Here is a 16,910-nt window from a genome sequence, read left to right on the forward strand (position 1 = left end):
TGAGACTCGAGGTTGCGACACTTGACATATGTTAAGTCATAGGACTCTTTGTGAAATACTCAGGCAAGTCCAAAGTTTGACTATCATCCTGGCTCCCCATATCCCTGAGAATGACAAAAAAAATCAGACCAGGGAATGACACTTCCCTATCAAAATAAAATTCTAATTCTTTTTCTTCTTATAGTATGGCAACTTCCTGTAGTCTTGGCTGCAAATGGGTAAGTGAAATATTACTGCATTCTGTCCTTCAGAATTGCGGGATAGAAATTAATACAAGAGCCTATTATGAATTTATTCTTGCTTACTCAACATTTTGTATACATACATTTTGGTAATTTTATTCTAATTTTGAATTTTTTTCTTTTGACCAAAAGTTTAACTTTCTTCCATTTTTTTCTTTATATTTTTGGGTTTTATTTTTTTTAAGTTTGTTTTGTTTTTCTCTTCTTTTGATAATTGACTCATACACCTCCATAACTCCACATTGCATCCTAAGCTGAACTGGATGTTTTTTAACACCCACTTCGGGGGGGATTGTATTTTAATAAAAATCCAAGATTTTGAAATTTTGTTAGAGAAAAGATCTTCAAGGAAGTAGCTTTTTAACTCCTAAATCCAGAGAATGAACTGTTGCAGAAAGGTGCCAGAAAACCTACACTACATCAAGAAGATCCAGAACGAACTCTGGGTGTGATTGATTGAACTGAAGTTTGACGGAACATTTATTTGAATGTATACTTCTATGCCAAAAGGGCACTGCCCTCTAATTGGTTTTTGTCAATGGGGCCAGCAAACATTGGTTTTGCTCTCTGTCTTTCTTCTATTTCCCCTCTTCTATTTAACTACTGTAATTTCCTCTTAGAAGGTGAAATTATGTATGCACCTGCAGTTAGAAAATTTGAAGGTGCAGTATGATTATGTTTACTGATCAATTGGGGAGACTGGTCTCCCAATCATCATTGCGGGGATTGTAAACTTTAGATTACTCCACCCTATTTAGTCTAATAAAATCAGGAATGTCTACACCCATACTTAAGGATTAAGTATTTAGGAGGATGGCCTATGACAGACATGTGCTAGCAAATGACAAATCAGAAACAACTGACAGACCCCTGGGCTGTCCTAAGTCAAGTCTAAGATATCATTGGTATATGTGAGATGCAGGAAAGTGATGTAAAACCGTCTATATATTCGTCACTTCCTCTCTCGGGTCTCTTGGACGGCGGAGAAGTGGCTGGCAGCAGCTGGCTGAGTGTGTTGGCATCTTGGTGTGGCAGATGCTATTGTCTGGTTTTTAGCAGAGAGTTTTCCTTGATACCATACTGGAGGAAGTTTAGTAACCTAGTTCGGTGAGGTGTCTCCTCTCAGATCTCTTGGAATTAAGGTTGATTCTTTCTCTCCTTTACCTTCCAAACACTATCCTCTTAGAGAAAGCCTCTAATCTTCAAGGACCTCATGGCTTGCTTGGCACAGGTTGGGTGGGAGAAATCCTATACCTTTTCCCCTCTCTCGTCTCCTTGATTTCTTCCCTATATATTGACTAAACCACCATATATTTCCAAACTGACTTGGCTATTTTATTTGGGATATTTGGGATATCCCTTGGCAAACAAAAATCAAATTTAGATTAGATCACAACCCTAAATCATCCTTACAATGTGAACCCATGATCATCCACTAACCCATACACACAAAAGCTACTTAAGAACAGTTTCAACACCAATAAACTATCCAATGATCTAAAATTTTATATATATTTGGATGGCCTGAACTGAATTTTTCCTGACCACACTTTTAAATTGGAAGTGTCAAAAGCACTAAAATGTTATGACAATGATCTTGATTTATTTAGACAGGCTTACAAACTTTTACATGCTATTTTTCTACATAAAGGGAGGGCATGTCTATTTTGTTTTGTGTTAACTTGAATATATCATAACTTGACAGGAAACTAGTTTAAAGAGGAAAAATAGGGCAACTAATAGAAACTCTGTGTGTGTGAAGGACCATAAGATCACAAATTCAGAGCTGGGAGAGATTCTAGTAAAATCCATTCTTAGCTCACTGCTTTTATATAGTCAGTGATCTAAGAAAGGATTTTTTTTCATTTCTAAATAAAGTTTTTGTCATATTAAAAAACTTAAAAATCATTCTTAGATCTCAGAAGTGAGCTGGATTTGACCTTTCACCTGTAGTTTGCCAAGCCCTTAACTAGACCAACCCTTCTGTGTAAACTAGGACCCAGACAACAATAGTGAGTGACTTTGCCAAAGTCATAGAGACAGAAAGTGGCAGAGCTGGGATTTAGACATCTCTCCCTCTAAATCCTAAGTTCTTTCCACTAGTTTATATTGCTTCCTTCCTTCACTATAGCATATAAAAAGCATATTTCATGTATAGTTACTACAACTGAAATAATTTTGCATTAAATATTTTAATATGTAACTAATATTTCACATAAAAAATAACAAGATCCCTATTGGAACCACTTAATTACTAACTGTAACACCACTGATCTGCCAGTGATGGTCATTATATTTGTTATCTGAGGATTGTCCCAGATAAGTATGCAGAGGTTTATCATCAGAAGTATGGTTACTCATTCCCACAGTAACTCATGAACACCATCTACTGAGGTACAGAGGGGCTGTGATTTGCATTAGTAGAAGCTATACTCACTTTAAGGAAATAAATTTCCTTGAATGGTATAGGCAGCTCTCTCTATAAAACATAAACTTCAGAACAGATAATTTATGGTAGAACTTTTTTCATTGGAAGTTCCCTATACCAATAAAATCATATGTAGGTCCAGAAAACAAACAAACAAAAACAACTCAACCCACCATGATACCCACAGACAAAGAGGGTGGAGATGGTCTTAAGAGTTCAGGAGGAGTGAAGCAAGGATGCACATCAACACCAATAATGTTTAATACTGTACCAGAAATATTAGCTTTAGCAATTAGAAAAGAAAAAGAAATTGAAGGAATTAAAGTAGGTAATGAGGAAACTAAATGATCACTCTGTGGATGATATGATAGTATACTTAGGGAATATGAGAAAATCAACTAAAAACTAGTTGAAATAAGAACTTTAGCAAAGCTGCAGGAAACAAAATAAACTCACATAAATCAGCATTTCTATATATCTCCAACAAAGCTCAGCAGCAGGAGTTAAAAAGAGAAACTCCATTTAAAATCACCCTAGACAATATAAAATACTTGGGAATCTATTTGCGAGGACAAATGCAGGAATTTTATGAACACAATACAAAACACTTTTCACACAAATAAAATTAATTCTAAAAAATTGGAAAAACATTAATTTCTCCTGAGTAGGCCATGCTAATTTAATAAAAATGCCAATTCTACCTAAATTAATTTACTTATTTTAGTGCCAGATAAAACTACCAAAAATATTTTATAAAACTAGAAAAAATTATAACAAAATTCATCTGGAAGAACAAAAGATCAAAAATATCAAGGGAACTATTGGAAAAAATGTGAAGGATTGTGGCCTGCTGATACCAGATATTAAACTATACTATAAAGCAGTAATCATCAAAACAATCTGATACTGGCTAAGAAATAGAAGAGTAGCTCAATGGAATAGGTTAGGGATAAATGACCTTAGCAAGCTAGTGTTTAATAAACTCAAAGATCCCAGCTTTGGGGATAAGAATTCACTATTTGACAAAGCTGCAGAAAAAAAATGGAAAACAGTATGAAAAAAAAATCAGGTTTAGATCAATATCTCACACCCTATACAAAGATAAGGTCAAAATCAGTATATGATTTAAACATAAAGTTCATAAGTTATAAGGAAATTAGGGGAACATAAAATAGTTTACCTGTCAGATCTATGGAGAAGGGAAGAATTTATGACCAAACGAGAGATAGAGAATATTAAAAAATATAAAATGAATAATTTTGACTATATTAATTTGGAAAGTTTTTGTGTAACTCTAACCAATGCAACAAAGATTAGAAGGGAAGCAACAAACTGGGGAAAATTTTTATAACAAATTTATCTGCTAAAGGTCTCATTTCTCAAACATATAAAGAAATAAGTCAAATTTATAAGAATCCAAGACATTCTCCAATTGATAAATGATCAAAAGATAGGAGTTTTCAGATGAAGAAATCAAAGCTATCAATAATCATATGAAAAAATGTTCTAAATCCTTTTTGATTAGAGAAATGCAAATTAAGGTAAGGTACTACCTCATACCTATCAGATTGGCCAATATGAAAGTAAAGAAAAATGATAAATGTTAGAGGGGATGTGGCAAAATTGGGACACTAATGAATTGCTGATGGAGTTGGGAATTGAACCAACCATTCCGGAAAGCAGTTTGGAATTATGTCAAAGGGCTATAAAAGAATGCCTGCCTTTTGATACAGCAATATTAAGTCTGTATTCCAAAGAGATAAAAAAAGAAGTGGGAAAGGATGTTTGTACAAAAAGATTTATAGCTGCTCTCTTTGTGGTGGCAAAGAATTAAAGACTAAAGGGATGTTCTTCAGTCGGGGAAAGGTGGAACAAAGTGTGGTATATGATGGTAATAGAATATGATTGTGCTGTAAGGAATGATGAATGGGATGATTTCAGAAAAAGCTGGAAAGACTTACATGAATTGAGGCAGAATGAAATAAGCAGAACCAGAAGAACTGTGCAATGATCAAATATGATAGACTTTTCCTATACCAATAATATCTTAAGTGAAGAAAGGCATAGAGAAAGAACAGAAAGAAAAAGACAGAGGAAGAGGAAGACAAAAAGATCAAGACACAGAGATTAAATGTCCTCTGACCCTGCTAAATCCCTCTGAAGTCCCTGCAACAGAGAGAGGATGATAAACAATGAGCAAGACCCAATCTAAAGAATACCTGGTATGTGTCACAGGCACCACTGGTCTTTCTGGTCTTCTTGGGGGCAATGCACCAGGTCTGCTGAGAGAATTTGTCTTGGGTGGTCGAGGTTTCTTTGGAGGGATGGCAGGAACAGAAGGCTTCTGTAAATCCAGTTTTTGCTCTCTCTCTGGTCTTTCTTTAAATTATTTTTTGAAATTTATAAAAAAAAAAACACCATCTCTATTAGTTAGTAGACTTCTTAAGCATTTAACAATATATATATTTTTCCTTACGTAAAAACTAGGTAAATGACTGCTTATGTTCAAGAAGCTAAGATAGGAACTGGATAAGTATCATTTAATTTTTATGGTCTTTTCTGGGCTAAATCTTGGGCAGGGGTTCTTAACTTTTTCTGTGTTGTGCATCCCTTCTGTCAATCTGATAAAGTCTATGAATCCTTTCACTGAATATTCTTAAATGCACAAAATGAAATATATAAGATTACAAAGGTAACCAATTATACTGAAATGGTTATAAAAATATATTTTAAAGTTAATGGGCCATAGGTTATGAAATCCTTTATCAGAGGGAAATTTTCTATAATATAAATCTCATTATAACATGTTTCACACAGAGTGGTCAATGGATAAAAACACATCCGTTGTAATAATAATGTAATTCTATAATAATATCATATGATTATATCATACATGAGAAATATGACTAGTTAACATTTATACAGTATCTATTATGTGCCAAACAATTTACAAGTATCCTGTTTGATTTTCACAATCATCCTTGGAGGTATATGTGATTATTTTCTCCATTTTACAGTTGAGGAAGCTGAGGCAGACAGAGGTTACTAAGTGACTTGGCTAAGATCACATAGCTAATAAGTGTCAAGAGGTAAGATCTGAAGTCAGATCTCTCTGATTCTAGGGTTTTCTCCACCTACTGTCACTGTGCCATCTAGCTGTTTACAGAATTGGAAGAAGAAATAGAGATGGTGCTTTTGGGGTAGTTTAATGGAAAATGAAAAAAAAAAGTACTTTGAATCTATAAGGAGGAAAGCTGTTTCATTCATGTTCAGCTCTGTGTGTGGTTGTGTGTGAAAGAGACAGAGAGACAATCTGGTAGGTGATTTAGGCATTTTACCATCTGTTTTGCTTATGCTATCAAGTTCTTTCCTTAATAATGGTAGATAAACTAGGCTGGAATAGAGAAGGCACCTATTATGTCATATTGTTTGTTGTATAGAATGCATTGCAACCAATTGCAATTGCAAATTGCAAAGGCAAAGTCATTGTTCCATGGGTCAGCTGTTAGGGATAGCTTGTGATTTTTTCCAATGTAGAGCAGTGATCTGCAAATAGGCACTGAATAAATATTTACTAGTTAAGTTTTTTTTAAAACAGATTTTATTCATGTCACCCTTTCAAATGATCTCTAGTGGGATGAACCACATACAATTTGATGAGATTTTGTCATTTCTGTAAAACTTTGGCAGCTTGATAAACATTTAATGTAAATCCAGCATAAGGCATTAAGCCAAAGTTTCACAAGAGTAATGAATAATTCTAGCTCTCTCACATGCTCTCTTATAATGTCACACACACATATATATATATATATTATTATAATAGAATATATCACTACAAATTTATTATATAATAGGACTATATATGGTATTTATAATGATATATAATAGCTTTAGCATATAATTATACAAATGCATATAGTATAACAATGTACTTTTTGTGTGTATATACCCATATACACAAATTACTTATAAATATATCTATATACATATACTTTTATTTATATATAATATTTTATCTATAATAATGCCTACTATGATATATGAGAACATATAATACACACACACACACACACACACACACACACACACACACTTTTGAATGCAGAGTCCCCTTTAATTCACCTCATGAGCCCTAGCCTGCTCAGCTATAAAATAGTGATAACAGCTCCTGTCCTACCTGCTCACAGAGTTATTGTGAGATACAACTGAGGCAATATGTGTATGAAAACTTTTTGAAAAGCATAGCTATTATTTGTTACAAGGGTTTTGTTCTTTTCTTTTTCCACCAGAAAGAGGTGAAAAGAAAGACAATAAGTATTTGTTTACTGAATAATAATTTAATTAAGAAAAGTAATGCTATACATAAGCAACTAGGTGGCACAGTAAAGAGAGTAATAGCCCTAAAGTCAGGAAGACTCATCTTCCTCAGTTCAAATCTGACCTCAGACATTTACTAGATATAAAGCCGTGGGCAAGTCACCCAATCCTGTTTGTCTCAGTTTCTTCAACTGTAAAATGAGTTAGAGAAGGAAATGGCAAACCACTGCAATATCTTTGCCCAGAGAACCCCAAATGAAGTCATAAGGAATCAGATACAACAGAAATGACCAAACAGCAACAATGCTATACAAATTTATCCTAGAGCAGAAAATGACATAAATGGAATCTGAACATGTTACATTGCATCAACAGCATTAGCCTTTAATCAAGCTGAATTTTCATTCCAAATCCATTCAAATGAATGTCCATTTAACATTCACTGAAACATGTTACACTCAAGCAACAAAGCTAAATAGTTGTTCCCTGCTGTCAAGAAGCTTATAATCTAGAAATAACTAAATAACTACCAGAGAATTCTTTGGTCCTAAGAACTCAAAGGGCAAACACACAATTCTCTTCTTCTGTCAACTCTAAGACAGAAAAGTGGCAAAGATAAGGCAATCATGGTTAAGTAACTTGCCCAGCCTCACACAAAGAAGCATCTTGAACCCAGGTCTTCCCAACTCCAGGCACTGTGCTACCTAAAAAAAATTCATCTGTCAGTTGGAAACACTAAATAAGAACATGCTGTGTGGTAAGTACTGTGGTTAAATGGGGTGGGGTGTGAGGTTAAAAAAAAGGAAAAAAGATCATCCTTGCTCTCTAGGAGCTTCCAGTCCAATTAGGGGAATCACCAAGTCAAAGCAAACTAACCAAATGATGCTGAGAAATCAATAGCCAACCAATTTTCCCCTTCTTCTACCACTCTAAAAATGGCCAGTAGAGAATTAATTCCATACCTTTTTCTTCTGTTCTGTTTGGAAGAGTTTCTGGTCTTTCAGGAGGTATCTTTTTAATTTCATGCTTTCTTTCTGTTGTACCTACTTTAAAAAAAAAGGTACTAGTAAGACCATGATCTCTTTATCCATTTGTTAGACATACCAGTATTTTTAACTCATTAGTAGTTAATTCTGGTTCCATCTACATAGTTCAACATGAAATGTAATGTTTTCAATTATCTAGAGGATCTGAGTTGTATAAAAATTACTTTGGGGTCAGTTTCCATCTAAAGAATTTAGTGTGTCCTTATTTATAGAACCACAAACACTTTCCAATACTTAACTCTGACAGAGCTTCCCTTTAAATCTGTATGTATTTTAAATTCAGAACCAAATAATAGAGCACAATGATGTTATTAACACCAAATTATAAAGATGATGGAGTAATTTGATAGCATGTTACCTTGCTAAATGGGAAATTCATAGGGACTTAAATTCCATTTTTAAGCTGAGAAATATGCAGAGACCATATGGGAATTCTCCCTCTAGACATTCTGCCTTGAATGACCAGTTTTCAAATATTAAGCTTTCAAAATACAGCAATTAGTGTTTTCAACCCTCAACTACAATCATTCCCTACAACTAAAAAGGGACATCCATGCCCACAGCCTCTCTTTAGGTGAAAATTGCTAGTTTTCTTGCACATTTCTACTCCTCTGGCAAACTAATTATCCAGAAAGTAGTGAAACATCAGTAGAGTTCATGGACTCCACAGTTTGGGTGAGGGGGAGGTGGGGAGTGCAAAGGGTCATGGAATTTGGAGCTAAGAGGCATTAGAGATCCTCTAGTCCAACTGTCTCATTCTATAGATCCAGAAATGAAAGCTAACTGAGGGAAAGGAACTTGCCTAGGGTCACAAAGATTGTAAATAGCAGAGTGCAGTTTTTTATTTTGATCCTGTGTTTCCAAACCCCATACTCTTTTCCTTACATTAAACTACACACTTTTAAAATTCATTCTTTACACTACATCTAAATGCCCTTGGTGTAGTAAAAAGAATACTAGACTTGTGCTTTGAAGCCCTGAATTCAAGTCTCAGTTCTATCATTTACTAGTCATGTGAACATAATAGGTAAGTCATTTCACCTTAAGATGTAGTTTTCTCATCTGTAAAATGTGGACAATAATGCCTGTAGATAATAAATAACACTTCCCATGGCCACCCATGAGCAATAAAAATGCATCGATATGTTTTAAAAGCAGATAGTCAAACCCAGATACCAAAACACTAAAACTCTGCCTTCTGCCTGATACCACAAAATTTGGTTTTCCCTAAGGAAAATGATATCTTGCCCAGGATCATGAATAAAAATCTGCTGAGCTATTGCTCAGCAAAGATGCTAAGGGAAGAAGATATTAAGGAACAATCCCAGAGGAAATCAAAGCTTAAACTAAAAATTTATGATTATTCTAGACTCTGAGTCTGCTGCACAGATCATTGTCTCCTCTGTATATTTAATATCTCTCCTTTGTCTCCTTCCTTTCTTCCCTTCTCTTTCTGTCTTCCCTCAATCCCCACCATGTCCTCTGAATGCCTTTAGGGAAAAAAAAAAAGAAAAACCAAATGGACTGTCGTCATTTTAGTCCAATAAACTACTTACAATACAAATAGCCACTAGGTGGCAAAGTTAAACTGCTCCTCGCCAACAATGATGATGACAAAGTAGATCTAATTAGCACCACATTGCAGGATTTAATCTTTTTAATTATTAGCTGTGACCAAAGAAATGGGAAAGGGGCTTGGATTAAATCAGAAAGTCAGTACTTGTCCTCTACTGAATGGCCTTAAAAGATCTCTTAATGTATGACAAACAGAATAACCAGTAAGTGACTAAACACTTCAAACTAAAAATTATAGGGGGGGAACCCTCAAGATTTACAAATATCAATTGTTAGCTTTATTTGTAGAAAGCATAATTTAGCTACTTATTCAAAAATGGAAGTACTACTCAGGTTTTTGCTGGTTTCTTTATTTTATTTTTGGTAAAAATGAATTCTATTGGATCAAACAGACAGCATCATTTCCATGCATGAGAATTTACACTGAATCAGAATGACAGCAGCTTTAGCCAATCATACTGAGATGACATCCAAGCTTCTAATAATGATTTTACCAATACTCCTTCCTACTCCTAATCTATAGTGACTAAACCATATAGACATATTTGGGTCTGGTCTAAGCAACAGATAAACAGAAGTCTTTTTATGTTCTGCTAGAAAAATTGGGGGAGGGGGACGACAAAAGAGGAGCACAAAGGAACCTCTGAACTAAACTGAGGGAGAGATTTTAAATTCGTTGATTTTTTAGTGGAGAGGCACCATGGTACAGTGTTTGAAGTCAAGAAGATGGGTTAAAAAAAAGAAAATAGGTTTGAAGCCAGTTTCTGACTCTATTAGGGCAAATCATTTAATCTCTCAGAGCTCCACATAATAATCAAAGACTATAATTTATAGAAGAATTGATTTGCATTCCGAAAGGGAATTTTCTCAATGAAAGTTGCCTCCACCAATTAAATCACAGATATGAACAAACCAAAAACAAGGCTCTTTTTTTTTTTTTTAAACTCTAGATACACAATGAACCTATCTAGGTCACATGGGCAAAATTATTAACTAAAATAACTCACACTGTGGAAAGGGACAGAGATTCCCTTTTTTTTTTTGCTTGCTTATTTGCTCGCTACTAGCTCTTTTTGTTGACAGAAAATTAGGAAACCCAGAATATTGGAGCTGAAAGAGAGCATGGAGATAATCTAGCCCAGTACTTTTGCTTTACTGATAGTTTTTTCCTGGCACTATGGTATTACGGAAAGAACTTTTGGACTTTTTTGTCCAAAGAGACCTGCATTCACACTCTGTTTTTGACACTTTGTCACTGGGCAACCTCGGGCAAATCATTCTGGCTCTCAGCGCCTGTTTCTTTTTCTGATAATTATAACACTTTCTTTTCAAAGACTGCTGTGTAGATCAAGTGAAAATGTAAACAAATCACTTTGCAAGTATTAAAAGGCAGTGTAAATTTCTTCTAATGTTGTTATTACTAGTATAGTCATCTTTTTGCCTCACATGGGGGATTGATGATGGACATTTGCTCTAGAAATTAAACATTTACTACCAGAAATAAATGTTAATTTTTAAAAATTGTTACTTGCATCTGTGGTTGATCTCAAATTATAATTGCTCAAATTGTCAAATTGTGACTATTTCCCACGGTTATTTGGAGGCTGAAGCAGCTAGGGATAGGGTGTTGGGTCTGGAGTAAATCTATTGATTAATAAACATTCATTAAGTGTTTACTATGTGCTAAGTGCTGGAATTGGGAAGAGTCAAGTTCACAAGGCCCCATACACTTAATAGTTGTGTCGTCCTACACAAGTCACTTAACCTCTGTTTGCTTCTGCTTCTTCCTCAATTGTAAAATGGAGGAAATAATAGCATCTATCTCACAGGGCTATTTGTGAGGATTAAATGAGGAAATATTTGTAAAAATACCTAGTATATTAAGTAGGTCCTACATATATCTTATTTCCTATTTAACATGCTCTCATTTTAGCAAAGAAACAGACAAATAATTTGTTAATGAAATTGAAAGTCACATTACCTGCCCCTTGTTTGATGACAGGTGCTGATGGAGGAGGTGGTTTCTTAGGTCTCTGAAAAATCAACCAAAAGCACAAAACATCAGGCTGTTGGCAAACCCATTTGCTCCTTTAAGAACTATAGACATTGTTTTCTTACTACAGTTTGAACAATACCAAAGGGACACAAAAAATTGAGCAATCCACTTTCTAGTGAGATGAGTCTCTGGCATCTCACATGAGTGCTAAAATAAATTCAGCCTGCAAAACAAAACTCCAATTGACAAATGCAATATCATTTCCCTATTTCTAAATTTGCAGTAGTCTTCTGGAAAAGCCAGGCTCAGCAAAAATGGCATTAAACCAACATTCAACAAAGCATTCACCACCAAAATAGAATTTGCAATTAAGATTTAATCAGGTGAATAACAGAATCATTCAAAAAGATTCCTAGGTACCCCAGAAACTGAAATTTTCTTCTTCTAACAGTGGGTCTTCTCCAAAGGAAATGCTGAATAAATGCTGGTGCTAGTGGGTGTAGGCATGGGGTGGGTGTCAAATTTCCATCCCTTTGTCACTTGCCACCATACAGCTGTCATCCCATTTGGGAGACTCACCCACTGAGCAGCTCTACCCCCTGCCACCCGTGATGAGACAAAAAGGATTTTTTTCGATATCAGCTATTATTTTTTTTTAATCTATTGTCATTTTTGGCAGACAAAAGGGAAAGTCACCATGCAGTCAGTAACACTCTTTTGTTGAACTAGTTCCAAAGCAGAAACATTTCACAGGTCAGGTTGGCAAACTGACAGGCAATTCAGTGAACAGACAATTAAGAATGGGCACCAGTAAATAATTATAGAACCCACCCAAAGAAGAAAAGATGACCAACTTATGCATAAGAAACCTCTCAAAGGAAAAAAATGATTCATGACCCAAGAGAAAAGCATCTGCTCAGGTCCTTCTTGGGAATATCACTACTTTTTACAATAGTTTATCAAATTCTGATGGTTTAGGGTTTTGAAAGATAGAAGGGAGCGTTGATCCTTTTGTCCAATTCCCTCATTTAAGAGATGAAAAAAATGCTAAAAGAGAGTAAAGGATCTTACTTGAGGTCCCACAGAAAATAAATGAAAAGCAGAGCTGAATTTAAATCCCTCTAATTTAGTCAGTGCCTTGGCCAATGAGCCAGGGCTACCCTTGCTTGGCTCCATCCCAATCTAAGGCGGCTATGTCATCATTTACAACCATGATTAATGATGCTTTCTTCAGCTGGTTTAGAATATAACCTACTTGGCAAAATGACTGAAGATATTCTGGACCTTGTACATATGGCTGAAGTTCATAAGAACTCCCCCAAACCCCCAAATCTCTCACTATGGTGGTAGATTTAAGATGGAAGTATTTAGAGCACTGGGGTCCAACTCAAAAAGAAATGGGGGCCCTGAAACTACATGTAAGTCAAGAGTCTTGGAGGACATGTTGCTTTTGAAAATGACATATTAGCGCTAGCTACAATCTACTTTTTAAAAATTAATTTATTTTGTTAAATATTTCCAATTATTTCTGAATCTGCACACTCAAGAGTTTTGGAGGGACAGCAAGGTGGCACAGTGGATAGAATACCGGGTCTGGATTCAGGAGGACTAACGTTCAAATCTAACCTCAGACACTTCCCAGCTATGTGACCTCAGCTGACATATGTCTAATCCCTGCCCTTCTATCTTAGAATTTTTAGTGTTAGAAAGTGTGGGTTAAAAAAAATAAAAAGAGAATGTTGTTGGAGGCATTTTGGCCCTGTGTTTGCTACTTCTGATTTGGAGAACAAAACTTGAAAGTGATTAGGATAGACTAGAGGTCTTTTTAAAGAAGTTTTTGGGTTTAAGAGGATTTGCTGAGGAGGGGAAGGAAAGAACATGAATCATGTAACCATGGGAAAATATTCTAAATTAATTAATTCTAAATAAATAAAAAAAATTTTAAAGGGATTTGCTATAATGACAATGGTGACCATCTATTCCCATCTTACAAAGGACAGAACAAGAGGAAGTAAATAATCAGTAGTTTAGGATAGGGATAAGGAAGAACTTTCCATTAGCGAGTAAGATTTTATTCAGTGGTTTCATCTCAGCAAACATTTATTAAATGTGCACAAGGCTTAGTTGTTGGTAGTGTTCAGTCATTTCAGTGATGTTTAATTCTTCATGATGCCATTTGAGTGGTTTGTTATTTCCTACTGCATCTCATTTTACAGATAAGGAAAGTGAGGCAAATGGGGATCTGTGACTTGCCATGGAGGTCATACTGCTAGTAAGTGTCTGAGTCTAGATTTGAACTAATGAAGAAGAGTCTTCCTGGCTCCAGGTCTGGCACTTTGTCCTCTGTGCCACCGGCTCCTCTGAGCAAAGCTTTAGTCAAATGATTTGTCTAGAAAGTTAGGACACTATCCTACCTAAATGAGGGCAGGAATAGATACTACATGACTTAAATTAGATAATTTAAGATTACTTATTAAGGGCTTACTATGTTCTAGATACTTTGACTTCTCCAATTTTTTCCTAGTTCCATAACTGCCCATCTGTTTCCTTATGGTACCAACCTGTCAGTTATCATTCCGCAAAATCATATATCCTGGTGAGTGTACAATGTAGGCACTCAACAAATATTTATTATTCATTACTCTGTAGGGAGGGCACTGTGTGTGAAGATGGATACAAAGAGGAATGTTCCTGCCCTTGTGGAACCTGTTGATACAGGGAATGAATGATTTCCCTTCAATGATGAGGTCAGTAGGAAATAGCATCACCCAAACAAAACAAAAACAAACAAAAAATGAAGACAACTGCCCACACTCCATTCTTTATCACCACTGCAAGGGACATTGAAGAACTGGCATCCAGAAGGAATGGTGATGTCTCTGCCTTCAAAATGACACCCCTTTGCCTACAACTATCCCCTTCTATTCTTTTCAAAAAGAAAAATGAGAAACTAACTACATGTCTTTTTTAGAGGTAGCTTAGGTGGATGGAGCCCTGGACCTTGAATCAGGAAGATCTAAGATCAAATCCAGGCTCAAGACATTAGCTGTGTGATCACTTAATCCTGATTTGACTCAATTTCCACAACTGTAAAACGGGGAATAACAGCAGCTACCTCCCAAGATGGTTGTGAAGGAAGAATAAGAAAATAGTTGTAAAAAAGGACTCTGCAATATTGTCTGGCATATGGTATATAAATATATACAATAAAAATGTTTGGGTGGTTTTTCTCTTCTCTCCTCCCTCATTTCTATCTCATTTTCACTTCCTGCTCCAGTAATAACTTTCCCTTTTTGTTATTCTTTTTGCTTTTCTATCCTTCTTTGGACTGATAGACAGGTAGCTCTTGTGCAAAAAGAACATCGGACTGGGAATCAAAGACCCACATCTGCCAATTATTTCTCATCTGTAAAATGGGGGGAAATATTTTTCATAGAGTTGTGAAAATAAAGTGAGAGGGGGCAGGTACATGGCTCAGTAGATTGAGAGCCAGGCCTAGAGATGGGAGGTATTGGGTTCAAATCTGACCTATGTGACCCTAAACAAATCACTTAATCCCCACTGTCTAGCTCTAACCACTCTTGCCCTAGAACCAATACACAGTACTGATTCTAAGACAGATGGTAAGGGAAAGGGGAAAGGGGAAAGTGAAAGGAGGAAAGGAAAGGAAAGGAAAGGAAAAAGAAAAGCGAGAGCATGGGTTCACAGATTTGGACCTAGAAGGGAAATTTCTAAAGTCATCTGGCCCTAATCCAATCCCTTCCTTTCATAGTTGGGGAAAGACCCAACTGACTTGGCCAAGGTCAACTGGGGAATAAGTGTGGCAAAGCCCAAATTCAGCCCCAGATCCCATGCCTGAATCTAATGCTGCATCATGGGCTTCTCTCATCCTGCTTTGGAAAACATAAAGAGTCCTAAAGAAATGTCAGCTGTTTTTATTACTGCTATAAATAAAAATCAGGATGTGTGTCTACTTAACAAAGCTGTGGTTGAAGTTCCACCTGATTAACATATCTTCAAAAGAACCGAGGGACTGATTTGGCAAAGAAAAAAAGAAAAAGCAAAAACAATGGTCACTTTTCCCCCAGTTGACTGGGCCCAAGTTCAGGGCCTGGATCTGCCTTGCCTCGCCCTAACAATTGGTACCACTTCAATGTCCTCTTTGTGTCTGGCCCATCACTTACTGCTTTTGCCCTTTACAAGAGCCTCATCTTGATTAGAGCATGAATCCTGGCAGAAAATGACAAAGCCTTAAATTAAAATCCATCACGAGACTTCACTGCTCCTGTGCCAAGGGGAGCCCTCACTGCTGCACCAAATTGGGCATAAACAGAAGCAGAACAAAATTTGACAGGCTGGGGCATGGAGCCACACTAGAGAATGAGAAATGTTGGAGATAAAAGTCAGAATGTGTGTGCATGTGTGCATGTGTGTGTGTGTGCACGTGCATAAAAAAGTTGATAACTTCCAGACAGCTATATATGCAAAATGTGAGTTTTCATTTGGAACCCAAGCTGTTGCAGAGGAAGACTGTGGTGAAGCAGCTGGAGTCAAGTCCTGACAAGGCATTTAAGGCAGGAATGAGGCTGTGGGTGAAATGTCCATCTTGCTTCCATCATGCATGATTGATCTTTGGCCAGGTGCCTGATTTGCTTAGCTGGATGGCTTTGCAGTTTTGTTTTGTTCTGGGAGTCACACTTCACTTTCTTTACTTTATTCAAATTTAACAGGGTCCATAACATAAAGGTCTTCATCTCAAATAGACCATTTTAATTAGGAGTACTTTTATTCTTTTAATTAAAAAGAGAATATGGTGGAGTAGATTTTGAGATTGCCTTGTCCTCCGTACTCTCCCAGGAACAATCAGAAATCACTCCATACTATACACAGTAAAAATGGGAAAGAGTAGGGACAACTTGGAGGAGGGGTCTCTGAGGACTCTGGCCTCTGTATCAGAACAGGAACCCTGGGAGCAGGGCAGGCAGCCACTCATTATCTACTTGCCAAGGGGTCTCTATCCTTGGACACAGGTGAAATCTGTAGGAGCCCTGGGAGTACCTGTTTGGACTGTGACCCCAGGTCTAGGGGGTCCCCATTCACCCACATGTGGAGATTGACCCCTGAACAGGGAAGAACCTCAAGCCCCCAGGCACACTGGCTCTATGCTAGTCTATGGCTTCAGGAGAAGAGGGACAAAGGAATACCCGCTGGTGAGTGTGGCTGCTGAGGGGCTAGGACCCGGCTGGTTGTGGTCACTCACTGCCATCCTGGGGGATGTTAAACTGTCTGATTTTAATGGCAGA

The 16,910-nt window shown here is 36.5% G+C and overlaps 1 protein-coding gene across 11 annotated transcripts in view; it reads right to left on the reverse strand.

Annotated features, from left to right (window-relative positions):
• SH3KBP1 (SH3 domain containing kinase binding protein 1) overlaps positions 1–16,910 on the reverse strand; it is a 505,965-nt gene that overhangs the window by 78,045 nt on the left and 411,010 nt on the right. For 5 of the 11 annotated variants that reach the window (XM_056793311.1, XM_056793309.1, XM_007493469.3 and 2 more), the window contains 3 exons: positions 11,593–11,644; positions 7,953–8,036; positions 4,890–5,049 (listed from right to left, as the gene is read on the reverse strand). In XM_056793311.1, the coding sequence (XP_056649289.1) occupies positions 4,890–5,049; positions 7,953–8,036; positions 11,593–11,644 (296 nt within the window). The remainder of the gene's footprint in view (positions 1–4,889; positions 5,050–7,952; positions 8,037–11,592; positions 11,645–16,910) is intronic. The other 6 variants (XM_007493470.3, XM_056793307.1, XM_007493474.3 and 3 more) reach the window with 2 other exon arrangements.

Source organism: Monodelphis domestica, chromosome 4 (assembly GCF_027887165.1).
Source record: "Monodelphis domestica isolate mMonDom1 chromosome 4, mMonDom1.pri, whole genome shotgun sequence".
NCBI classification, from domain to species: Eukaryota; Metazoa; Chordata; class Mammalia; order Didelphimorphia; family Didelphidae; genus Monodelphis; species Monodelphis domestica.